The 22,257-nt window shown below is 36.9% G+C and overlaps 1 protein-coding gene across 10 annotated transcripts in view; it reads right to left on the bottom strand.

Moving 5' to 3' along the window:
• Positions 1 to 22,257, bottom strand: part of KHDRBS2 (KH RNA binding domain containing, signal transduction associated 2) — a 656,853-nt gene that overhangs the window by 250,088 nt on the left and 384,508 nt on the right. For all 10 annotated transcript variants that reach the window (XM_055257519.2, XM_055257497.2, XM_063618794.1 and 7 more), the window contains 2 exons: positions 7,650 to 7,777; positions 1,132 to 1,330 (listed from right to left, as the gene is read on the bottom strand). In XM_055257519.2, coding sequence (XP_055113494.1) covers positions 1,132 to 1,330; positions 7,650 to 7,777 — 327 coding nt within the window. The remainder of the gene's footprint in view (positions 1 to 1,131; positions 1,331 to 7,649; positions 7,778 to 22,257) is intronic.

Here is a 22,257-nt window from a genome sequence, read left to right as displayed (position 1 = left end):
AACCAACCCAAATGTCCAACAATGATAGACTGGATTAAGAAAACGTGGCACATATACACCATGGAATACTATGCAGCCATAAAAAATGATGAGTTCATGTCCTTTGTAGGGACATGGATGAAGCTGGAAACCATCATTCTCAGCAAACTTTCTTAAGGACAAAAAACCAAACACTGCATGTTCTCACTCATAGGTGGGAACTGAACAATGGGAACACAGGAAGGGGAACATCACACACCAGGGCCTGTTGTGGGGTGAGGGGTGGGGGGAGGGATAGCATTAGGAGATATGCCTAATGTAAATGACGAGTTAATGGGTGCAGCACACCAATATGGCACATGTATACATATGTAACAAGCCTGCACATTGTGAACATGTACCCTAAAACTTAAAGTATAATAAAAAAATAACATTTACAGAAGACTTCCTATTGTTACACTATTAGTAAATTTCCCTTTTTACAAGTTTCACAATCTAGTCAGAGAAATGGACCCAAGGACTACAATGTGATTAGTGGAATACTGACAATCAGAACTAAAGGTTAAAAGATGTTTAGATACATAAGATGACCAAAAGATACAGTAGATAGGAAGGGAGGGGGATGCTTGGAAACACTGCGTTTTGTCTGTTCATTGTATATTTTTTTGAATTTTTTATGCCAATCCACATCTTTAATATGGTGAAAGAAAGAGTCAGGATATATAAATGAAAGACCAGCCACACGATCTTACAATATTCCCAAAGTTTATAATATAATCATATTATATTTGTCAAATATTTCTGAGTTTTATGCTAATCTTTATCAAGTTCCAGAAATCTCTGAATACATGGCAATTCACCTTTTGTTTATAATTATTTCTCATTTGAAGTCTCCTCAAACTTCCTAAGGATAAGTTTGGTTTTTAAAATACAAGCTCCTTAACTAGCACTAACAGTGATGACACCTGCAAAATGAAACCTTTTCTCAAAATGCTCTCATTTAAACGCACTGCTTAAATTCTGTTGTAAATGACATTCGTTTCTGCAACAAACATTACCTGCTATATTCACGGTATATGAACAGTTTGAAATGTAGCTTGTTAACTAATCAATTTAACTCATCCTTACAACTTATTTCTTAGGAGTACTTACATATTCTTCATAAGCTTCATGGGCTGGAGGAGGAGGTGCCCTGTATCCTGGCACTGTTGGGGCCCCCCGGGCTCGAGGAGTAGGGACACCTCTTGCTACAGGTGGCACTGGAAGGGCTCCTCGGGTTACAGTGCTTCCCCGAGGGGTGAGAACACCTCGTCCAGGTGGTGGGGGAGGAGGTATAGCACCCCCACGGCCCCTAAGAGAAACAAGTCATGTATAGATGAGAAACAGTTGATGAGAGAAAAGGGACTATCACAGAAAAAGCTTTCATCTCACAGCCTCCATACAATGAAATAAATACAAATTTCTCTTTCTCTCTCTCTGTGTGTGTGTATGCGTTTAATAGAAATCATATAAGATATAAAGTGTGTTGATATCTATAGAAGACAATAATTGTAAACACTGACTATGAGTAGTTCTTATAAAAACCATGTAAAATACTTTGTAATTGTCTTTTATATAACTAAAACCCAAAGCCAAAAAAAAGAAAACCCAAACAAAAACCCACTCTGAATATAACCCCATTAAATTCCAAATTCTCCAAGAAGACACAAATCAGAGCATTGTCTGATATATGACTCACTGGACCATCTCTGAAACTGAGCGGTTTCAGATGTCTCTATCTCCTCTATGCTGGGGATTACAGATAGTGATGGACAATGCTGTCATTTACCAAAAAAAAAGTTGTCTGCACTTAAATAAAATGTGGAAGTCTAACCATAGTGATATCATTCTGTTTATTATAGCAGCTGAAGTTTGAGATCACTTGAAATCACAACTCTTCCCCGTCCGGGAAGAAGTGAGGAGCGCCTCTGCCCGGCTGCCCCGTCTGGGAAGAAGTGAGGAGCGCCTCTGCCCGGCCGCCCCATCTGGGAAGTGAGGAGCGCCTCTGCCCGGCCACCCATCGTCTGGGAAGTGAGGAGCGCCTCTGCCCGGCCACCCATCGTCTGGGATGTGAGGAGCGCCTCTGCCTGGCCACCTATCGTCTGGGAAGAAGGAGCGTCTCTGCCTGGCCGCCCCGTCTGGGAAGTGAGGAGCGCCTCTGCCCGTCCGCCCCGTGTCTGGGAAGAAGTGAGGAGCGCCTCTGCCCGGCCGCTCCGTCTGGGAGGTCTACCACGGAGGCCAGAAGCAATGTGGGGGCTGGACGTGGTGGCTCACGCCTGTGGTCCCGGCACTCTGGGGGGCGAGGCGGGTTGATCACTTCGGGCTAGGAGTTCGAGACCAGTCTGGCCAACTTGGCGAAACATGAAAAATACAACAGACAAACCAACCAACCAACTCAGTGACAACAAAACAGGTCTACCCTGGAGTCATACTCTAATTTTTTCTATTTTCCTCCCTTTCTGATCCTTTATCCCACTTTCTTTTTCTTCCTCTTCCTTCTCTCTCTTCTTTGTCAAATAGAGGATTGAGTTATTATCACTGATCCATATAAAGTCCCTCTCTCATTTATTTTAACTCCCACCCCCCCATTTCTATTCCCCAACTTCCCATGTGCAACCTTCCTAATATGTTTGATACGCATCTTTTTGTTTGTATGTATTTTTAGAAAATGTTTATTGTTTTTGTGTGCAAAAAAAATTAATAATAAAAAAAAAGAAATCACAACTCTTTGTCACTGATTTATCATTGTGCATGTAACCCCCTGAGCTGGTGCAGTCCTGACAGAATATATTTTCTTATGGTAACTATGGTGTTAGAGGAATACTTTAGTATCCGTAATAAAAATAATAGACCGAATACTCTGTATTGGAGTTCTTGATGCAAAATTAACTTGCACTAAAAGTATAAGATCAAATGGTTGTGGCCAATTTTTATGGTATTTTGAAGCCTTTAGAACGGTTGAGGGTTTGTCTGAAGTCTGGGCAAAAACACAGTTATTTCACTTTTTATTATGTCTGAAAGGTTAGCCTCTAGATAGCACTGCTTTCAGTGGGAACACTAAAGCTTTGGAAAAAAAAAATGATGATCATTGAGATGTCAACAATCAGAGTATTTGGCTGTAGCCACATATGGGGACATAGGTTATGCTGTCTGCTATGAATAGCAGTCAGATGGCTCTTTCCTGCTTAACATAAAAGTGAGCATTTATGAGTGAAGAGTACGAATGCTGGTAAAGCCTTTAACATGTTTAAATAGATTATAGAGCGGATGAATAGAGAAATGATCAGAGAACTTATTGTGAGTCTAATGTATAAAGAATACTCTCCTAGATTGGGAGAAGGTGAAACACAAGGACCCAGAGGCCCAGCGCTGGCTTCAAATACATCATGGCTGAGAATACAATATTCTGTATTATCATGATAATATATAAAGGGATGTAAAAACCAATTTTGCCTTCACTCCTCCTCCAAGCACATTTCTGTTTCCTCATAAGCAAGATGAGCATATGTCCAGGTTTTATCACTGTTGTCCTAGCTTCCTGTTCTGTTTAGCATTTTAACACTCTCAAAAATATCCATGTGTGGGCAGTAAATTATATGGTCACCCTACTCTATTCACGAGCCTTCGCTATACCATTGAATAGTCATGGGTAAGTATTATAACTAACTACCTAGGCTTAAGATAGATATTTTTTCTAATGAGTAAAATGCAGATTTCTAAATTCACAGTACTTTCTTCTGCTCTAATATTATATGATGCTCATATCAAATCTAATTTTCCATTTTCTTCCTTCATCAACTGACTACCAGACCCAGGCCTAGCAAACCTGTCTCCTGAACCTGACTCATTGCCTCTTATCCACTCTGTTCTTTCCCTGGAATGTTAACCTCATTGTTTTCTCCTCCAATTTAATTCAAATCACGTTTTTTTAGGATACTGCCCTTGGCTAAAACCACACCACAGTATCCTTTCGTTTATTTGTCTGACTTGCTGAAAGAACATTTTCTGTTTAATTCTTTACTTCCTCTACATTCCTGAACTGAATGTTATCCGTCTAGTTCTTGCTTTCACCCCTCTGTTGCAAATGCTCTTGGCTGAGATCACCAGTAGCCTACTGATTTCCAAATCCACTAGATTTCTTTACAGTCTCCATGCCACAGCACCTTTCTACTAGTTTTAAGATTGTGGACTATTATCTGGAAAATGTTTCTTTGGACTTTTATGACTCTGCTTTTCTCTACTTTTCCTCATTCCTCCTTCTTACTCGTTATCCTCCTTCACTGGCTTCTATTCCTGGACCCACTTTGGAATCTGGATGTCCTCAGTTTCTATCCTCAATCTCATGGTTGCATCCTGCAATCCCTACCTCTGATGATAGCTATAATCTGTTTTCTTCCTAACATGATGCCATATCTTGGCTTGTGTTCCTTATATCAGAAGTTTCTTAACTTGCCTGCATGTTAAAGTTACTTGAGGATCTTTTGAAAATTCCAAATTCCAGGCCATACCCTAGGCCAGTTAAACCACTGGAGACATTAAATCTCTGGAGACAGGGAGCTCCCAGCGATTCCAAAATGCAGGCCGATTTGGGAACCACTGCCTTAAACGAATACTCTAATTTAAGCATCTTGACAAGCTTGTCATGTGGGCAGTTCTCAGCTACTTTAAAAATAAGTTGAGATATTAAGGCATGGAGAGAACAAGTCACCTGCCCAAGGTCACACCAGCAATCCACAGAGCTCAGATTATTTACAGGATTAATTATATTCTTCATTTAATTTGATCTTTCACCTACTCTTAGTTAATGATATCATCAATTTCTCACCAGGCTAGACACCAAAAATTTATCTTTCTCTTGGGGAACCCTTCTTCTCCAACATTTAATTGGCATTAATTCATATAAATGTTAATCTCTAATTTGGTCCTATCCCTGTCTACTCCAAATGCTGCTCATTTTTATCTGCCTTAGATGATGGACTCATTTTCTCATTGGCTCCCCTGCCATAAGACGGTTTCTCTCTCTCTCTCTCTCTCTCTCTCTCTCAATCACTGTAACTCTTCTGCATCATCCACAGTGATAACTGAGTAGTCTTTCGCATAAATAAATATGACTACTCTCCTCTTTAACAATCTCTATTAGTTCTATGTATTAGTTCTCAACGTGGTAAACAAAAGCCTTCAGAATTTACCCCTGATGTTTCATTTTTCAGTGACTGCACTCACTGCAACATATAGTGGTGATGTGTGTTAGAGATGTCATATATTTTCATTCATCAATTATGCAAAATAAATCATTATTACAATATATAGGCATAATGCTTTGTTCTCTGGTATACATTATTATTGGAAAATTAGAGTTATCATAGATAGGATTATTGAAATATAAATCGTTTTAATTAAATACATTTTCAACAAATTATAGAATTTAAAAATATTCTAGACATCATCTTTTTGAATATAAGTGTAATTAAATAACTTCATAAAGTAATAATTTCATAACTTAATTCAAATTAGCAACTGTTAACTCATGTTGTGCAAAGTTCTCTTATTAATAAGATTTTCTATTTTGTAAAGCTATTTTCTTATTCATTTTAAATTGTAGATACAGCTCATCATATTGTTTGGAACAGAAGACAACAAAATTCTGTTTCATTTCCTTTCATTAATGCTAGCACCACTAATGATATCAGTACAGCATTGGAAGTGAAATTAATTTTTAATGCTAATTTTCTTTTCTTTTTATGTATATAGTATCAGATCTGTATGTTATATGGGATTAAATAGTGAAATCTTTCAATCAAATTTTTCTTCTAAGAAGATATATTAAAATCCAGACCATAATGCGCTATCCTATATTCAATTATTTAAATGGATTAAAACCGTAGAATAAGGTTTCTCTGAAATTAAAATCTTATATGGTCCACTCAAAAATGCCAGATGCAAAATTCTACTAAGGGATATCCCTAACAAAGCAAAATCTATTACTATGATGATTTCATACTATCAAATGCAGATAAATTCATTGTTTTAATGCCCCCCCCCATTTTAAGGCATACAAAATAGAAAAGTGCGTGCCCTCTCTAGGCATCCTAAATATATACTTACATTCAACCACATAAAGCTGTAAAACTGGCATTTGTTGAACTACAAAAGTTGCAATTTCATATGATTTAACTTATGATTAAATCCATTAAAGATGACTAGCGATGATGTCTTTTTTACCTCATCAAGATGAGATTAGAAATGTACATGGTTTTAAAAAACACTCATCCCATAAAAAAGTACAGTATTGTATTGTGTCACATTAATTCTTAGCATAAACAAATGATCTTGAACAGCATTAGAGAGCTTATTTTTGATTTTTTAAAGATAAAATATAAATAAGCTGTAGAACACATTCAGAAGTTTTGCTTTTAGTGAAATAGAATTTCCAGAATTACCACATTTTACCTCTAGTAAATAGTATTCCTTGATATTTTATTTGGGAATTTATCATTCTTAACTTTATTTCTGACCAGTGAGAAACATTTTGAGATATTTTTTATTTAAATGTTACAAACAGTGGCTATGTTGATAGTGGTGGTTGAAAGTATTTGAGGTATAATTTAAGTAAACAAACTGAATCTGAAAAGTATCTTAGCATATCTTAAGATAATTTTTATCTTAGTATAATATATATGAAGTATAATAGTATAATATATATGAATAATAAATATATGAAGATATATATAAATATATCTTCATATATTTATTTTATCTAAATATATGAAATAATATTTAGATCTCTGTCCTTTAGAGATTTAAAAGCCAATTATAACAAGATGAAGAGAATGATTAAATCACATAGTTGTTCTGTGAAGGCTATGAGTATTTTTTACATTAACTCTTTTCAAACCAATGCCTTCTATTAAAAGCTGGAACAATTCAGAATCCTGCAAAACAAATTCTAATACAAAAAGATACCAATTTCTTTGCAAAATCAAATAAAATCCTCTCTGATCCCCAAGAGGAGTTATACATACCCTCTGAACTTTAAATATCCTTACCATCAGCCATGCAAGAAGTGTTCTGGCTTTCTGGGCTGATGGCATATATGTTATCTGTATCTATCTCTGTATCTCTATCTAACTACTTCCTTCTCTGGGAAGACTATATCAATTCAAGAACCATTTAAAGCACAGAAAAAGTTTATAGTTTTCTCTTCATACAAGGGTATCTTGGTTTGAAGGGGTGAATAGTTGTATCATGTGTGTGTTCTAATCCTGAGGATAGAACAGGAAAGTAGAAAATCTACGGTTTGCTGCCTTATTTTCTAGGGGTAGTTGTTAAGAGTATAAAATGTGAATTCTGGAGTCAGACTGTCGACATGACCCCAGGTAAATTTCGTACACCTTTCTCTAATTCCATTTCTCACCTGCAGATGCTATTTATCTCCTAGTATGGAGGATTTGGTGACTTAACACCTGTAAAGCTCTTCTGTGCCTGATAAGCTTTCATCGTTATTGTTTTTGCTGTGGTGGTAGTGATTGTGGCTGATGTTGTTGTTTACTGCTAGTGATAATCATGACACAAAGCAGGACAAAAAAGGCCTGCCGTCATCCTTAATTTATTTAAAGTAAGAATGAATGTACCTGGAAGGAGCTGTGGGAGCTATTCTGATCCCTCTGCCTCTAATACTTCTGCCACGACCAGAGTCCTCTGAGCCATTTAAGTAAGATAATTCACGCAGTTGTTCCTGACGAATTTCATCATTGTAGTCCTGGAAAAAAAACATGATGTGATGAGTTAAAAATGGGACATGCCGTTCTTAGAGTTGGAAAAAAAAAAAAAAAAGAAACAAAACAAGACATAATAGGAAATAATTTTTTTCATTTGTTTCCTGGAACCTTATATGCAAAAATATAAAATGATATTAAAAAGTGTATATACTTTAAATTCCTATTTTTATATAGAGAAATTGAAATTGCTTCTTTTATCAAGAAAGTACTCAGCAGGCCATCACATTAGATTTGCTGAGATATCACTTGATGTGTTAGCTGGAAAAGGGAAGATAGCAACATAAAACGAGAACTTGGAATATGCTAAAGTTATGATTGTTAATATGATGATTACTACAAAATAACTTCATTTGAATGAATGTGTGTAGAATATGAATGACTGCATGATATTCAAATAGCTTCTGATGCATAAACAAAAAAGAGCAATCCCAAGGGTTCAGAATAGATCCTGAGCATGTATTACAACCATAAAGAAAGTATGATAGTACGTCCCTGCTTCAGACAACCAGCAGCTGCAGAATCCAACTAAACAGCTTGATGTGAAATATTTATTTATTTATTTATTTTCATTATTTATTTATTTACTTTTTTGAGACACAGTCTCTGTCGCCCACACTGGAGTACAGTGGCATGATCTTGGCTCACTGCCGCCTCCGCCTCCCGGGTTAAAGCAATTCTCCTGTCTCAGCCTCCGGAGTAGCTGGAATTACAGGCACACCACCATGCCCGGCTAATTTTTGTATTTTTGGTAGAGACAGGGTTTTGCCATCTTGGCTGGTCTCGAACTCCTGGTCTCAAGTGATCCACCCACTTGGGCCTCCCAAAGTGCTGGGATTACAGGCATGAGCCATCGTGTCTGGCTGCACTGTGAAATATTTAAACACAACAAATTTTCTACGAGTTCCAGTATTAGGCTAAGGGAAAGTAAGAGCCAGAGAAAAAGGTAAATTTCACAATAACAACCAGAGACTCAGTCAAAGTCAAAGGGACTTTTTCTTTATCAGGGTGGAAATATACCAGCCAATTCAAGAGGACCCAAGAGTGGAGCTGAATCATTAAAGGTAAATGCTACCTTCAAAACACAAGTGCCAGTATCACCTGTTTCTCTTTTTACTAATCAACACACACACACACACACACACACACACACTCACACACCCCTGGTTGAATAGTACAAAACTGAGTAACTAGTTATTTGTGCTGAATGGCCAATCTGATCAATTATTATTCTGGAAACATAGTTTAAGTGAAATCAATCTAGTGGCTCTTCTAGTGGTGAGGAGAGGGGTCCAGGAGTTAACACTATATTTGAAGAGGTTTGGCTAACAGATATGATGTTTGAGGCCTAGCAGTGAGACTAAAAATTAAGATTATCATCTGCACCAAACGATGTCAATGTAGCTCTGCATATGTGTGGTATTGATGAAGACTGTGTAGGGTCACCCACACACCTCTGTCCAGAAAATGGCAGGGAAGCATTCAGCCTACAAGGATTTCTTTGGCACAGCTTTACCTCATGCTCTAGAAACTGCCTAGATTACAAGCAAAAAGCCCTAAAGCATTTCACTTAATTTTTAGCATGTTGCTTTCATGTTTATATTCTTCAGCACCTGATTATACTGATAATAGCCTCAACACAGTTAGCTGACAAAAGAGTCATAGAGTAGAAAATTATAGTTTCTAACAAGCCATATATTATTCAATTTCTACCTCCTAATTTTCTCATTCAAACAACTAAACTTAAGAATAAACATGTCTATTATTTTATTAGAATCAGGAAATATAATGAATTGCCACTACTGAGTGAACTGACCAGGTACTATCAAAATGAAACATTAATCCCATAATTTTGCAACGTAATGTTTACCCATTTCAAAGGGGATCTTTGTAGCTTCTTCTCTGAGGAAAACACATGGATACTTGGGGTGCTTATGAGTTGTAGAAAGAGATGGTTAGTCATTGTTGGCAAGACTAGGGTTGGAATAAACATTTTAACAAATTGCAATTGAATTCAACATATATAGAAGTGTACCTTAGAGCATAAATATTTTTTACACCAGAATCAGAAAATATAAGAATGTAGATGTGATCTTATTCATTTTATACTAACAAAGAAGATGAAGAAGAAGAATGAGGAATAGGAGGAAAAGGATGAAGTCAAGGATGCTGGGGAAGAGAGAGAGGAAGAGCAACATATTAATCTGATGGTGTCACAGACTAAGCCAATTTGTTCAGGATTCCCTGCATCCATATCCTTAGATAGTTTCCACCTGGGATTTGCCAGGTGATTTGCCTTAGCTAAAACATCATGACAAAAGCAGAGATTGGAAAAGTGCTTGTGTGTTGGAGCTCTCCTTTTCTTCTTACTGGAAACCCTTATGCCACCTGGTGAAGAAGGCTAGGCTAGCTTTCTGGAGGATGAGAGGTAACGTGGAGAAAGGCTCCAGTCATCCCTGCTCTCCCTGCCATCATGTCCCAGCACCCAAACATGACAGTGAGGATTGAATCTCCAGATATCCTAAGCCATCCTGTCCCAGTCAAGCTGGTGCAGTCAGAAAAATCACCTGGCCAACCCCAGAATCTGGAGAAATAGATAATAAATCACTGCTTTATGCTAGTAAGTATTGCGGTGGTTTGTTTCGTGCAAAAGCTAACAAATACAGAGGGGACCGGTCAGCATGGTGCATGAGAGATGTACTTCAGGAGCGTACTTCAGCAGCCTCTCTCCAGCCCTGCCCAGAGAGGGAGTTCTTGGGTCCATGTGTCATCTGAATGTTTCTTGGAGAAGGTGTAGCCTTAGTTGGAGGTGAGTATATCCGAATGTCATATCCTGGTGTCACTACAGTTTGGATTGCCCATTTAAATCTTTGCTCAGAGTCCATGCTCACCAATTCAACTGCATTGGAGTTCAGCTCCTAGAAAGAAATCTACTAACATGGAGGGGATTTATTATTCTTATTAATATGAATATTTGACACTACAGGTTAATTCTTAGTGTAAGCAAAGCAACTAATATAATGTAACCGAATTTCTTATGAGCTTAGCTAGAGGGCTATGCTTTGAGAAATAAATCACCTGTCAGAGTTGTGGTGGCCAAGAGAATACAGACCAGCAACTGCAGATGTAATTGACCAAAGACTCCAGTTGCTGTGCTCTAAAATCCTATTGCTTCCAAGGCTATGCTACCCAAAAGCTTCTCCTAGCTGATAACCAAATGTAGTTAAATGCTAACACAGATCCATTCTTGGCCACACAGGATTCCTCTAACTATGCTGAACTTACCTTATAACTTCATTGCACCAGGGCAATCCGTAAGGATCCCACCTCTCTTTCCTCGAGGTCAGACATTGTAGGGTGAGGGCTCTCCAGCCTTCCTTGGCTCCTTCTTTTTTTGTCACAAGAAGATTTTCCTAATATAATTCTTACGTGTTTAATCCCATTATTACATCTGCTTCTTGGAGGACCCAAACTAATATAAGGACTGCTGATAAAATCAAGTTCCTAAGATCATGAGGCTGAGAGCTTTGGTAAATCCATTTATGATAATGATAGTTGAGCCTATCCCATTCAACATACTTTATACTATGTACGATTAAATTGGACTGCTTGTTACTCTTTTATTTTAAAGTGGTTAGAGAATGGTTAAACATGAAACTGATTACTGATGACCAAAAAGGGTAGTAATGAGTATTTTTAAGAAAATAAATTGTATGTTGCCCAATTTTTTCAATACTTTACTTAATAAGAAAATAACAAAGACTTATGAAGATGGGCAAACACAAACCATATTTTGAGCCAGAGATTGGAACAAATTGGCTGACACAGAGAAATTGTGGCAATAATGAAAAGACTAGTGTGGTCATGTGTGTAGTAGGGTATAAGAGAGAGAATATGGGCAATCACAGGCCATGTAAGAGTGCTCTAGTAGAAAATATATGTTATGAATGGGAAAGGTAGAAACTAATGAAGTTTCTAGGTGCAGAAATAGCTAGACGTATAATGACTCATTAGCCAGAGAAAAAGAGGAATGAAAAAAAAATTCGAAGGTGGAGAATTTATATTTGGTTCGAATAACCTTAAGTTTAAAATGTCAGGGAGACCTTCAGGCTTATCTTAGAAATTCAGATCTGGGTTAAAGGAGTACATCTGAGTGTCACCTACACATACTTGTGATAACTGAAGGATGAAGACTGTGTAAGAAAACAGTAACTTTATGTATGGAGACAGAACTTTTCTAACCATAATTTTACTCCAACTTTATATCATAGAAAATAGTTGATTTATCAATTGCAATATTTATATCATTAAATGTTAAATTACCCAGATTTTTAATAAATTCTGGTTTTCCTGATTAGACAATCAAAACGTATGTGCCACATTATTTATAGCAATGAGGCACCTAAATGCTTAAAAAAAATATGGAACAAAACTTCTTTTTTTCTTTTTTTTTTTTTTTTAAATGGAGTCTCACTCTATCTCCCAGGCTGGAGTGCAGTGGCATGATCTCGGCTCACTGCAACCTCGGCTGCCCGGGTTCAAGCGATTATCCTGCTTCAGCCTCCTGAGTATCTGGGATTACGGGTGCCCGCCACCACGCCCGGCTAATTTTTGTATTTTTAGTAGAGACGGGGTTCCACCATCTTGGCCAGGCTGGTCTTGAACTCCTGACCTCGTGATCCACCTGCCTCAGCCCCCCACAAAGTGCTGGGAATACAGGCGTGAGCAACCACGCCTGGTGGAAAACATTTTTTAAAACGTCCAAATCTAGGGATAGTTGAACTCTTAAATATTGTCTAGACTGAACATATTCTGTGCATTATAATTTTTCCTATTAAAATTTTTATTTTTAATTATTATGGGTATATAATATGTATATATATTTATAGAGTAAATGTGATGTTTTGATATAGGTATATGATTTGTAATAATCACATCAGGATAATTGGGGTATCTATCACCTCAAGCATTTGTCATTTCTTTGTGTTAGGAACATTCCAATTCCACTCTTTCAGTGATTTTAAATTATACAGTAAATTATTGTTGACTATATTCACTTCATTGTGCTACCAAATACTAGATCTTACTCATTCTATCTAACTATACTTTTGCACCCATTAACCATCTCAACTTTCCCCCCTCCTTCCCACTATTCTTCCTGGTCTCTGGTAACCATCATTCTACTCTATCTCCGTGAGTTGAATTGTTTTAATTTTTAGCTCTCACATACGAATGAGGACATGTAAAATTTGTATTCCTGTGCCAGGCTTATTTTACTTAACCTGATGACGGGTTCCATCTACATTGTTGCAAATGACAGGATTTTATTCTTTTTATGGCAGAATAATATTCCATCCTGTATACCAACCACATTTTCTTTTTTCATTCATCCATTGATGGATGCTTAGGCTGATTCCAAACATTGGCTATTGAGAAGGTGCTGCGATAAACACGGGCGTGCAGACATCTCTTTGATATACCGGTTTGCTTTTTTGTTTTCTTTTGGATATACATACCTAAAAGCGGAACTGCTAGATCATATGGTAGTTCTATTTTTAGCGTTTCGAGGAACCTCCATACTGTTCTCCATAGTGCTGGTACAAATTTACATTGCTACCCAACAGTGTATGAGGGTTTCCCTTTCTCCAATTCCTTGCCAGCATTGCTTGTCTTTTGGAGAAAAGCCATTTTGACTGGGGTGAGTTGATATCTCATTGTAGTTTTGATTTGCATTTCTCTGATGATTAATAATGTTGAGCATTTTTTTCACATACCTGTTGGCAATTTGTATGTCTTCTTTTGAAAAATGTTTATTCAGATCTTTTGACCATTTTAAACTCAGATTATCTGCTTTTTTCCTGTTGAGTTGTTTGAGCTCCTTATATATTCTGGTTATTAGTCCCTTGTCAGATAGGTAATTTACAAATATTTTCTTCCATTCTGTGTATTGTCTCTTCACTTTGTTGATTGTTTCATTTGCTGTGCAGAAGCCTTTTAGCTTACTGTGATCTCATTTATCCATTTTTGTTTTAGTTGCCTGTGCTTTTTGAAGTATTACTCAAGAAATCTTTCCCCAAACGAATGTCATAGACAGTTTCCTCAATGTTTTCTTTTAGTAGTTTCATAGTTTGAGGTCTTATATTTAAGTCTTCTATTTTGATTTTATTTTTGTGTATGGTTAGAGATAGGAGTCCAGATTCATTCTTCCTTATATGGTTATCCAGTTTTCCCAGCAACATTTATTAAAGAGACTGTCTTTTCCCTAATGTATGTTCTTGGTACCTTTGTCCAAAATGAGTTCTTGTGCATTGTTTTTATAACATATATAATTTTATAAACCCTCAAAGTTTTATATTATAGTGCTTTTTTCCAGTCCTTTCTTAAGCATTAAGTCTAACTTTGAATTAATCTTCATTCATTAGTACATGAGTCTAGCTGAAACTAGAACATCCTGTTGATGTTTATTTCTTGCATGTGTTGCTGATGCTTCAGTTACATAAAACTTTAAAGATTTGAGTAAACAAATTATTCCACGTTTAGCTTGGAAACATTATCATCAGAAATGTACTACATATTAGTTCACTTGAGTAGTATTGAGTTCTAAGATTTGGGAGTCATACAACACATATGAATGAGTGGTTACAGTTTTGTAGCATTTATAAATTTTATGCTCAACTTGCTAACATAGATATTCATTAAAAAATAAAAACATGAGTTCATAAATGGTAATGAGATAATTTATACTTACATAATATTATTTTAGTATTGCTTTATTACTTTAGTATTAAAACACTCTGGAGAGATAAACAGAGATAGACAAATATTTACCTAAGTATGTGAATAAGGACAAAACAGGCAAAGGAAGGTAAAGTTATGGCAATTTAGAATGAATGGAAAAATTAATTTTTAGTGGAAAATTTAATTTCCAGTCATTAAAAATCAACACATAGGCCAGGCGTGGTGGCTCACACCTGTAATCCCAGCACTTTGGGAGGCCGAGGTGGGAGATCGAGACCAGCCTAGCTAACACGGTGAAACTCCGTCTCTACTAAATATACAAAAAATTAGCCAGGCATGGTGGTGAGTGCCTGTAGTTCCAGCTACTTGGGAGGCTGAGGCAAGAGAATGGCGTGAACCTGGCAGGCAGAGCTTGCAGTGAGCCGAGATAGCACCACTGCAGTCCGGCCTGGGCAAAAGAGCGAGACTCCATCTAAAAAAAAAAAAAAAAAAAAAAATCAATATATAATAAAAGAAAAATTGACATATGTATTTCATTTTTCCGGAAAACTAGAATAGTACAAAATTTAAATAATCCCTAGGCATAGCCATATTATGAAGATAATGCTCCACTTGTCAAAAAAATGTAAGTTATATCTAGGGATAAACCTTAATGGTATGTTAGATAGAATTACAAATTACAGGTATTCCACACTTCAAATAGTAAAGAATGCTTTACTGTTTTGGCATATACCTGCAGTAAATAAACTATCCACACTCAAAGAAAATTCCTCCTGCAAGATGAATTATAAAATAGCTTTAAAAATGATGATTAGTTTAATCTATGGCTTTGATTTCAGACAGAAAGACTAAAATTAGAGTGAACCTTTAAAGAATCTACTGGGGCTTAAATAGCACATGCATATCATACATAGAATTTTTTTTTTTTTTTTTGAGATGGGGTCCCTCTGTTGCCCAGGCTGGAGTGCAGGAGCGTGATCTCAGCTCACTACAAACTCCACCTCCTAGGCTCAAGAGATTCTCCCACCCTGGTCTCCTGAGTAGCTGGGACCACAGGTGCAGGCCACCATGTCCAGCTAATTTTTTGCATTTTTGGTACAGACAGGGTTTTGCCATGTTGCCCAGGCTGGTCTGGCACTCCTGAGCTCAAGTGATCCGCCCTCCTCAGCCTCCCAAAATGCTGGGATTACAGTTATGAGCCACTGTGCCTGGCCTTAGTTGATCTGAATTTTAAATTTATTTTCCTATAATGTCCAAATAATTTGCTTTTTTGCTACCAAAATAAATTTTAAAACCTTGTTATTTGAAGTAATAGCAAAGATATTCACAATAATTTTACATGTTCCTTTCGTCCAAGGTAAGGCCTATTCCCCCTATGAAATAATTTCCATGAAATTCGTGAGTGCTCCTTTTTGCCTCTCTGACAAGGCCCTCCCACCGTGACACCATATGGTGTAAACAGTATACACAAAAGCTCAGAGCAGACAGATGTTTGGATGTTCCCAGAAAGGACTTATGCTCATAGTCAGCATATTTAATGTATATGCATAATTTCCCAGGTACATACACTCATGTCCATCTGTTATGATGGCATTTTGCCCGAATACAAATTGGGAAGATTATTTCACTTGCATATGGATGCCAGGTAACGACAGGTGTAGACAGGCTAGCTGGTGGTGCAGTGAGGGACCATTTTCCTGCCAAATTCCTTCTTCTGAGGATACAATGGACGCTGGTGCTGCACATTTAAAACTGTGTTTATAGCCACTGGTAACATGTGAATATATACTCAGCTCTGGCAATGCCAAGACTTTCAGAACTCATCAGAAATGATATGTAGGGAAATTATATGTAGTCTTTAGCCTTTCTGGGCCATGACAAAGAGAACTGGACTTTTCTCAGCTCCTACAAACAGATTAGGGCACTAATCTGTAGTAAAGAAGGTGTGGGAAGTGTTGGGTCCTGCCCAATATTAGACTTTCAACTAAGTTGGAATGGGTAGGAAGCTATTTCAGAAAACAACTAGCGCTATGGTGGATGTTATTTAGCAAAACAGAACATGCTATTAGATAACATCTCTTAGCCAACACAGGATGAGTTTTAATCAGCCCAGGCTCAGAACCAGAAAAAACACATTATCAAAATGTAGTCAAAGAGCAGTCAATTAAGATTTATTAAGCACCTGCTTGGTGCATAGCTCTGCATAGGTTTTGTATAAAGGCTTTATAAAACTTACTCATCAAGGAAGATTGGATATCACAAAGTCAAAATGTTGTGGACTTTGTATCTTAAACGGTGAGTAATTGTAAATGTCTGTACCTAAACAATGTTTTATCTTATATTCCCATTACTAAGGTCATATTGCCCATTACTCATCATCACAGCGTAAGATAATATCAATACAGATAGTATGTAGACATTTTGCAGGAAGACTGGAAAGGCTTATTTTCTATCTTGTTTTGCTTGACTTTATTTAACTTTGGCCACACAAGGTTTTAAGGCCTCAGACCTCGTGAATGAGCAACAAAAAACTTCTGTATTTGGTGTTATGCTTTTATCCATCCTACCCTAGAAAATCAATCACTCTTCAGGTTAAACTCAGGATAGTAGATAAATGTTTAGATAATATTAAATGACAGATTTGACTTGTGATTCTAAAAGTAACAAGTTCCATTTGTCTAGGTAAAGTCAAAACAACTACTTTTTTCAATAAATTTTCTTGGCAAATTATTGCACACATGATATACGAGCTTTATTTCATTTAAAGTCAAAGTAGGCGTTGATTTAATACTTCAGCAAGTTATTCACCTTTATTTAAAAGTATATAAAATGAACTCTTGGTTAACACAGAATTGATAGTTCTCAGTATGATCTCTTGGGCCCAAATTCTTAACCAAGAAACTATAATGATAAACACTGAGAGAAAAGTGTACACATTCTATGCATGAAAGAGGTTGACAGGATATAGGTCCTGTGGGTGATATTTTACCAATAACCCTGGAATTCTAGGCCTTCCTCTGGACATGGAAAATTTATGTATTCAAGACAGCGGTGCATTTAACCTGTTAGATGTTTTTAAGTTCCTGAAGGAGTTTTGCTAAATAAATCATCCTTTTATGTAGTCAGTACATTTCTGAGGAGCAAATAAGTAGCAGCCACTAATGTAGGTTCTGGGGAGACAGTGGAGGAAAGTTCTGATCCAAGGGAGTTAAAATGCATGTATACAGATGACTAGATCCCTACACTTGTTCATGTAATGCAATGGTAAACAACAATTAAAGAAACATTTCGATAAAGTAATAGGCAAGGATCGAAGCCTTCTTTAATACTCTCTGAATCATTGTATGCTCAATTCAACTTTGATCCTTTTTGTTGGTTTAAAATATTTAATTTATTTACAATATTATACCAATTATTTAGTGGCTGCCGCTTTTTGTTTTATTTTTAAAACGTTAAATTCTACATTTTTGTTTTAGAAAGAAGGACATTTGCTGTATTTCCTCATGAGAAAATCCCTCATAGAAGTTCTCCTATATTTTCCCCCAAATGAAAATGCTGTGATTATTCCTTCTAGCTGTATTTTTGACAGGCTACTCTGTCATAGTAACTTTCTTGAAGCTCTTTGTAAAGAGTATACAATATTGCCATGCATGCCTCATCACAAAAAGTTATCCTTTTATTTGGCTTGCAGTTTCTAGCTCCCCCCAAATTCAATCTTGAAAAAAAAACCACCCTGCATACTATTCATACTATTATTTCTGAATATTTAATCATATTAGAATAGGATAGTCCTTAAAAACAATTATTGTGCCACTTTTTCTAACCAGCATAAAGCAACAACAATTGTCAGATGGGGAAAGCGAATCTAACACAGAAAGTGAGCAAAGCCAAGCAAGAGGGAGAGAGAGCAGGCTCAAGGGTTAAGAATATTAAGTGAAGCATTCTAGCTGATAAATACTTCTAAAATAAAGGAGAAAATGATGAAAAACTTTATTTCCATTGTCAGTAAGTGAAGAAATGAACTTGTAAAATGTAATACAGTACAATACAGTGAAAAAGTATTTGGAAAAAAATACGTCAAAAAGATGTGTCAAAATATGATGTCAAAGTTCCACCCAAAAAAGATAAATTAGAATTACAAAATGAAAAGAACACAGATTTATATTTAGAAGACCTAGGTATATGTCATTTATTATTTTCCTTGCTTCCATTGGTTCTGCCTCAGTAGGAAACATCTGTTGAATTGTTCAGCTGGGCCTTCTTGTCCTCAGTTACCCGAGTCCTTTCAATGGCTGCAAATTGTATTTGCCTGTCTTTGAGGTGAATTCACTCAGCTTCCAAATGTGCCTTGTGTTCAAGCCTTTCTAGCAGGGGAAAATCTAAATAAGGAAGACCTGAGTTCTTTGCTCTAGTGGGCCCATGACAGAGCAACTGGTACAACTAGGTTCTCCTCTGAAGGGTGACGTGACATCTCTCTGCTCTCAGGCTTTCCCCAAGATCTGCTAACTCCACAGCCCTTCTATATAGCTCTCTGCAAGAGCACTACCATCAGCTGAATCAGGCAGCCCATTTTCTGTCCTCTGCAAAATAGACATACACAGCAAGTGGTCAGAATCAATCCTATGCTGTATGTTACAGAAAGGATTTACTGCAAAGAAGTCACGAGATATTCTTAGCAATCATGGGAATGATAGTTGCTTTCTAAGGCTCCTTTCGGTTCTTGGATCTCTTCTGTCTCCAACGCCATATCTCAAAGAGCAACCACAACGCCTGCTCTCTTGGAATCACTCTCAATATGAGGTACTTTAAGACCATTAAGCCACACTGCTAAGCTGCTTGTGTCTATCAAGTGCCTTCATCATAGACATGGGAGAAGACCAAGGTATCAAGAGTCAGAATGCAAGCCATAATTTTTCCCCAACCCCTTTCCTTATTCATTTTTAAAATTCATTCTTCCAACTCTGATTAGAAGAAGGTAACCATTTAATTGTATAAGGCCATTTATATGCTCTATGATTAATGTACACTTTGATTCTTTCTCATCCAATAAGAGAAATGATAGGATGTCAAGAAGTGGAGATCAGCTAAAGGAAATTCAGTCTCAAGCAGTATCTGGATACTACCCACAATGCTCCTGTCCTTTGCCTGAGGTGGGATTTTTATATTGTTCTAAGATGTGGAGTACTGGAATAAGCTCATACTGCTCAGCACTGGGGGCAGAAAACTGGGTTTCTGTTGAACTTGTGCAAACATAACCAGGCATGCATTCCAAAGGGCAGGAAGGGAGCATTTGGGATTCCTTTATTGCCTTCCTCAGTGAAGAAATATATTATTATTAAATATATGAATATTATATATAGTAAATAAAACAAATATGCTTGCTTATTTACATATATGTTCTAGGTGATAAAAATACAGTAAAAAAGCCCTCACTGAGCTTACATTCTAATGTGGGGAAAGACTGAAAAAAAAGGAATAAGTAATCTTAGTTCAGAGAGTAATACTGTGAAAAAGAAACACAGCAACACGATTGAGAGACTGGGGAAGCTGGTTTAGATGGGAAGTTAGCAGTCCCCTACTCAAAGAGGTAATATATGAACTGAGACCCAAATGCAAAGGAGTCTGTCATGTATGGATCTGGTTCACTAGTCTTCCAGGTAAATGGAATGCAAAGGCCAGGAAGGAGCTGAGCATCTTTAAAGAACAGGGAGAATGCCAGTGCATATGTATCAAAGATTTAGTGAGCAAGGGTGTAAATGATATTAGGTCAGACAAGTAGGTAGGCTCTGTATCATGGTGGTGTTGCTTGACTTTATTGTAAGTATAACAGAAGGCCTAAGGAATATTTAAGATGGACAGTGAAATAACCAGTTTTTATCTCCAAGAGAGTACTCTACTTGCCATGAGGCAAATGGACTAAAGTAGGACTAGACTGGAAACAAGGAGAGAGGGGCTAAGACACCATCATAAGCAGTACATGCATTAGGCACTGCAGTCATCTTTACCAGTACCGTTATAAGTGGTGGAGAGAAACAGCCATTAGATCATCGCTGATGGATTAGATATGGCAAATAATGAAAAAAAATGAACTTAAAGCTGTCTTCCAAATTTTTGGTTTGTGCAACTGATTGAACTGTAGTGCCATCACTGAGATGGAAAAGTTACTGAATGTGGGCTTCCCTCTTCTCTATCTCTAATTTTAAATAGGGAAGCAAATCATTCTTAGCAAACTATCGCAAGGACAAAAAACCAAACACCACACGTTCTAACTCATAGGTGGGAAATGAACAATGAGAACACATGGACACAGGAAGGGGAACATCACACTTCAGGGACTGTTGTGGGGTCAGGGGAGGGGGGAGGGACAGCATTAGGAGATATACCTAATGTAAATGAAGAGTTAATGGGTGTAGCACACCAACATGGCACATGTATAAATATGTAACAAACCTGCACGTTGTGCACATGTACCCTAAAACTTAAAGTATAATAATAATAATTTAAAAAAGCATTTCTAAACAAAGAGACTTTTTAAATTGAGAATATTTCAGTGTGATGTGATTTCTGTCTTCTGTAGATTGCCTGTCTTCTGAGTAGACTGGAAAATCATGAATAATCTTGCTTAGGAAAAAATTAAAAAGCAAAATGCATAGTCTGTTAATCATAAAAAGGAAATAAATATTTTTACATGAAGACATCCAATGATCAAAAATAGAGTTGAGAACTTGTCAGTTAAGAGATGAAAAAGAGCGATCCAGGTAGATGTCCATGTGTGAAGACAAGAAGCCATGACAGAAAAGTAATGGAGTTAGAAGATAGTTGTGACAATAGTCACAATAATAATAATCCAATCCAAAATAATAACCCAGTTTTCCTAAGCATTATGTCAGGAGTGGACAGTAGAAGGGTGTGTAGATGGAAGCCAGGCTGGAAGATTGGAGCCTTGTGTTCTTAAGGTAATGAGTCCTCACAAGAAGGCACATCACCACAATGGCCTTTGGAAGGATCACTCTTAGGAACATGGATGAGGAACTGGAGTTGGAGGGATGTCAAACAGTTCTACAGAAACCCAATTACTACAGAAGACTCTTATAACAATCCAGACAAAAGGCAATGGAAGTTGGAATGAGGGCAGAATTCAAGTTTTGCTATTAACTAGTTTTGTCCCTGTGAACAAGTCATATCTGCCCTCATTTCTGTATGTTGAAAATAGGAAGGTGGTCATAATGACTCAACTAAGTATTTCTCAAGGTGTCTCCATAAGATCTTCTCATGAAGGAGCTTTTTGTGATAGTAAGAGGAAGGCAGGCTACTGAATTTTTATTGTCCTACAGTAGAATCAAAATACAAATGATTAGGGTGCTGTGTACACCTGGAAATGTGGACGAATGCCTATTTATATAATAATTTATTCATAAAACTCCTACTCAAATCACAATTTGCTTTCCATGCCATCTCATTTTATGCATTTCTTTGCTACAAAGTCAATGAGGGAAACAGAAAAGAATATTTTTAAAAACCAGATTTAAAAATACTATCAACAAACCCTCTCGAGGAGAAAGAGAATGTTATAAAAAGAGTTTTATGCTTTGGTTTGTTGTATCAGCTTTAATGTTGATATAGACTATGAATCGAGATTGAAGTCTTAAGACTTTAGTGGTAGCAAAGGGCTTTTGTGGTATTAAACACCTCAATTTTACTCAGGCATTTAGCAAACCACAAAAGC

This window comes from Symphalangus syndactylus, chromosome 2 (genome assembly GCF_028878055.3).
Source record: "Symphalangus syndactylus isolate Jambi chromosome 2, NHGRI_mSymSyn1-v2.1_pri, whole genome shotgun sequence".
NCBI lineage: Eukaryota > Metazoa > Chordata > Mammalia > Primates > Hylobatidae > Symphalangus > Symphalangus syndactylus.
This window is presented reverse-complemented; position numbering and strand designations above follow the sequence as displayed.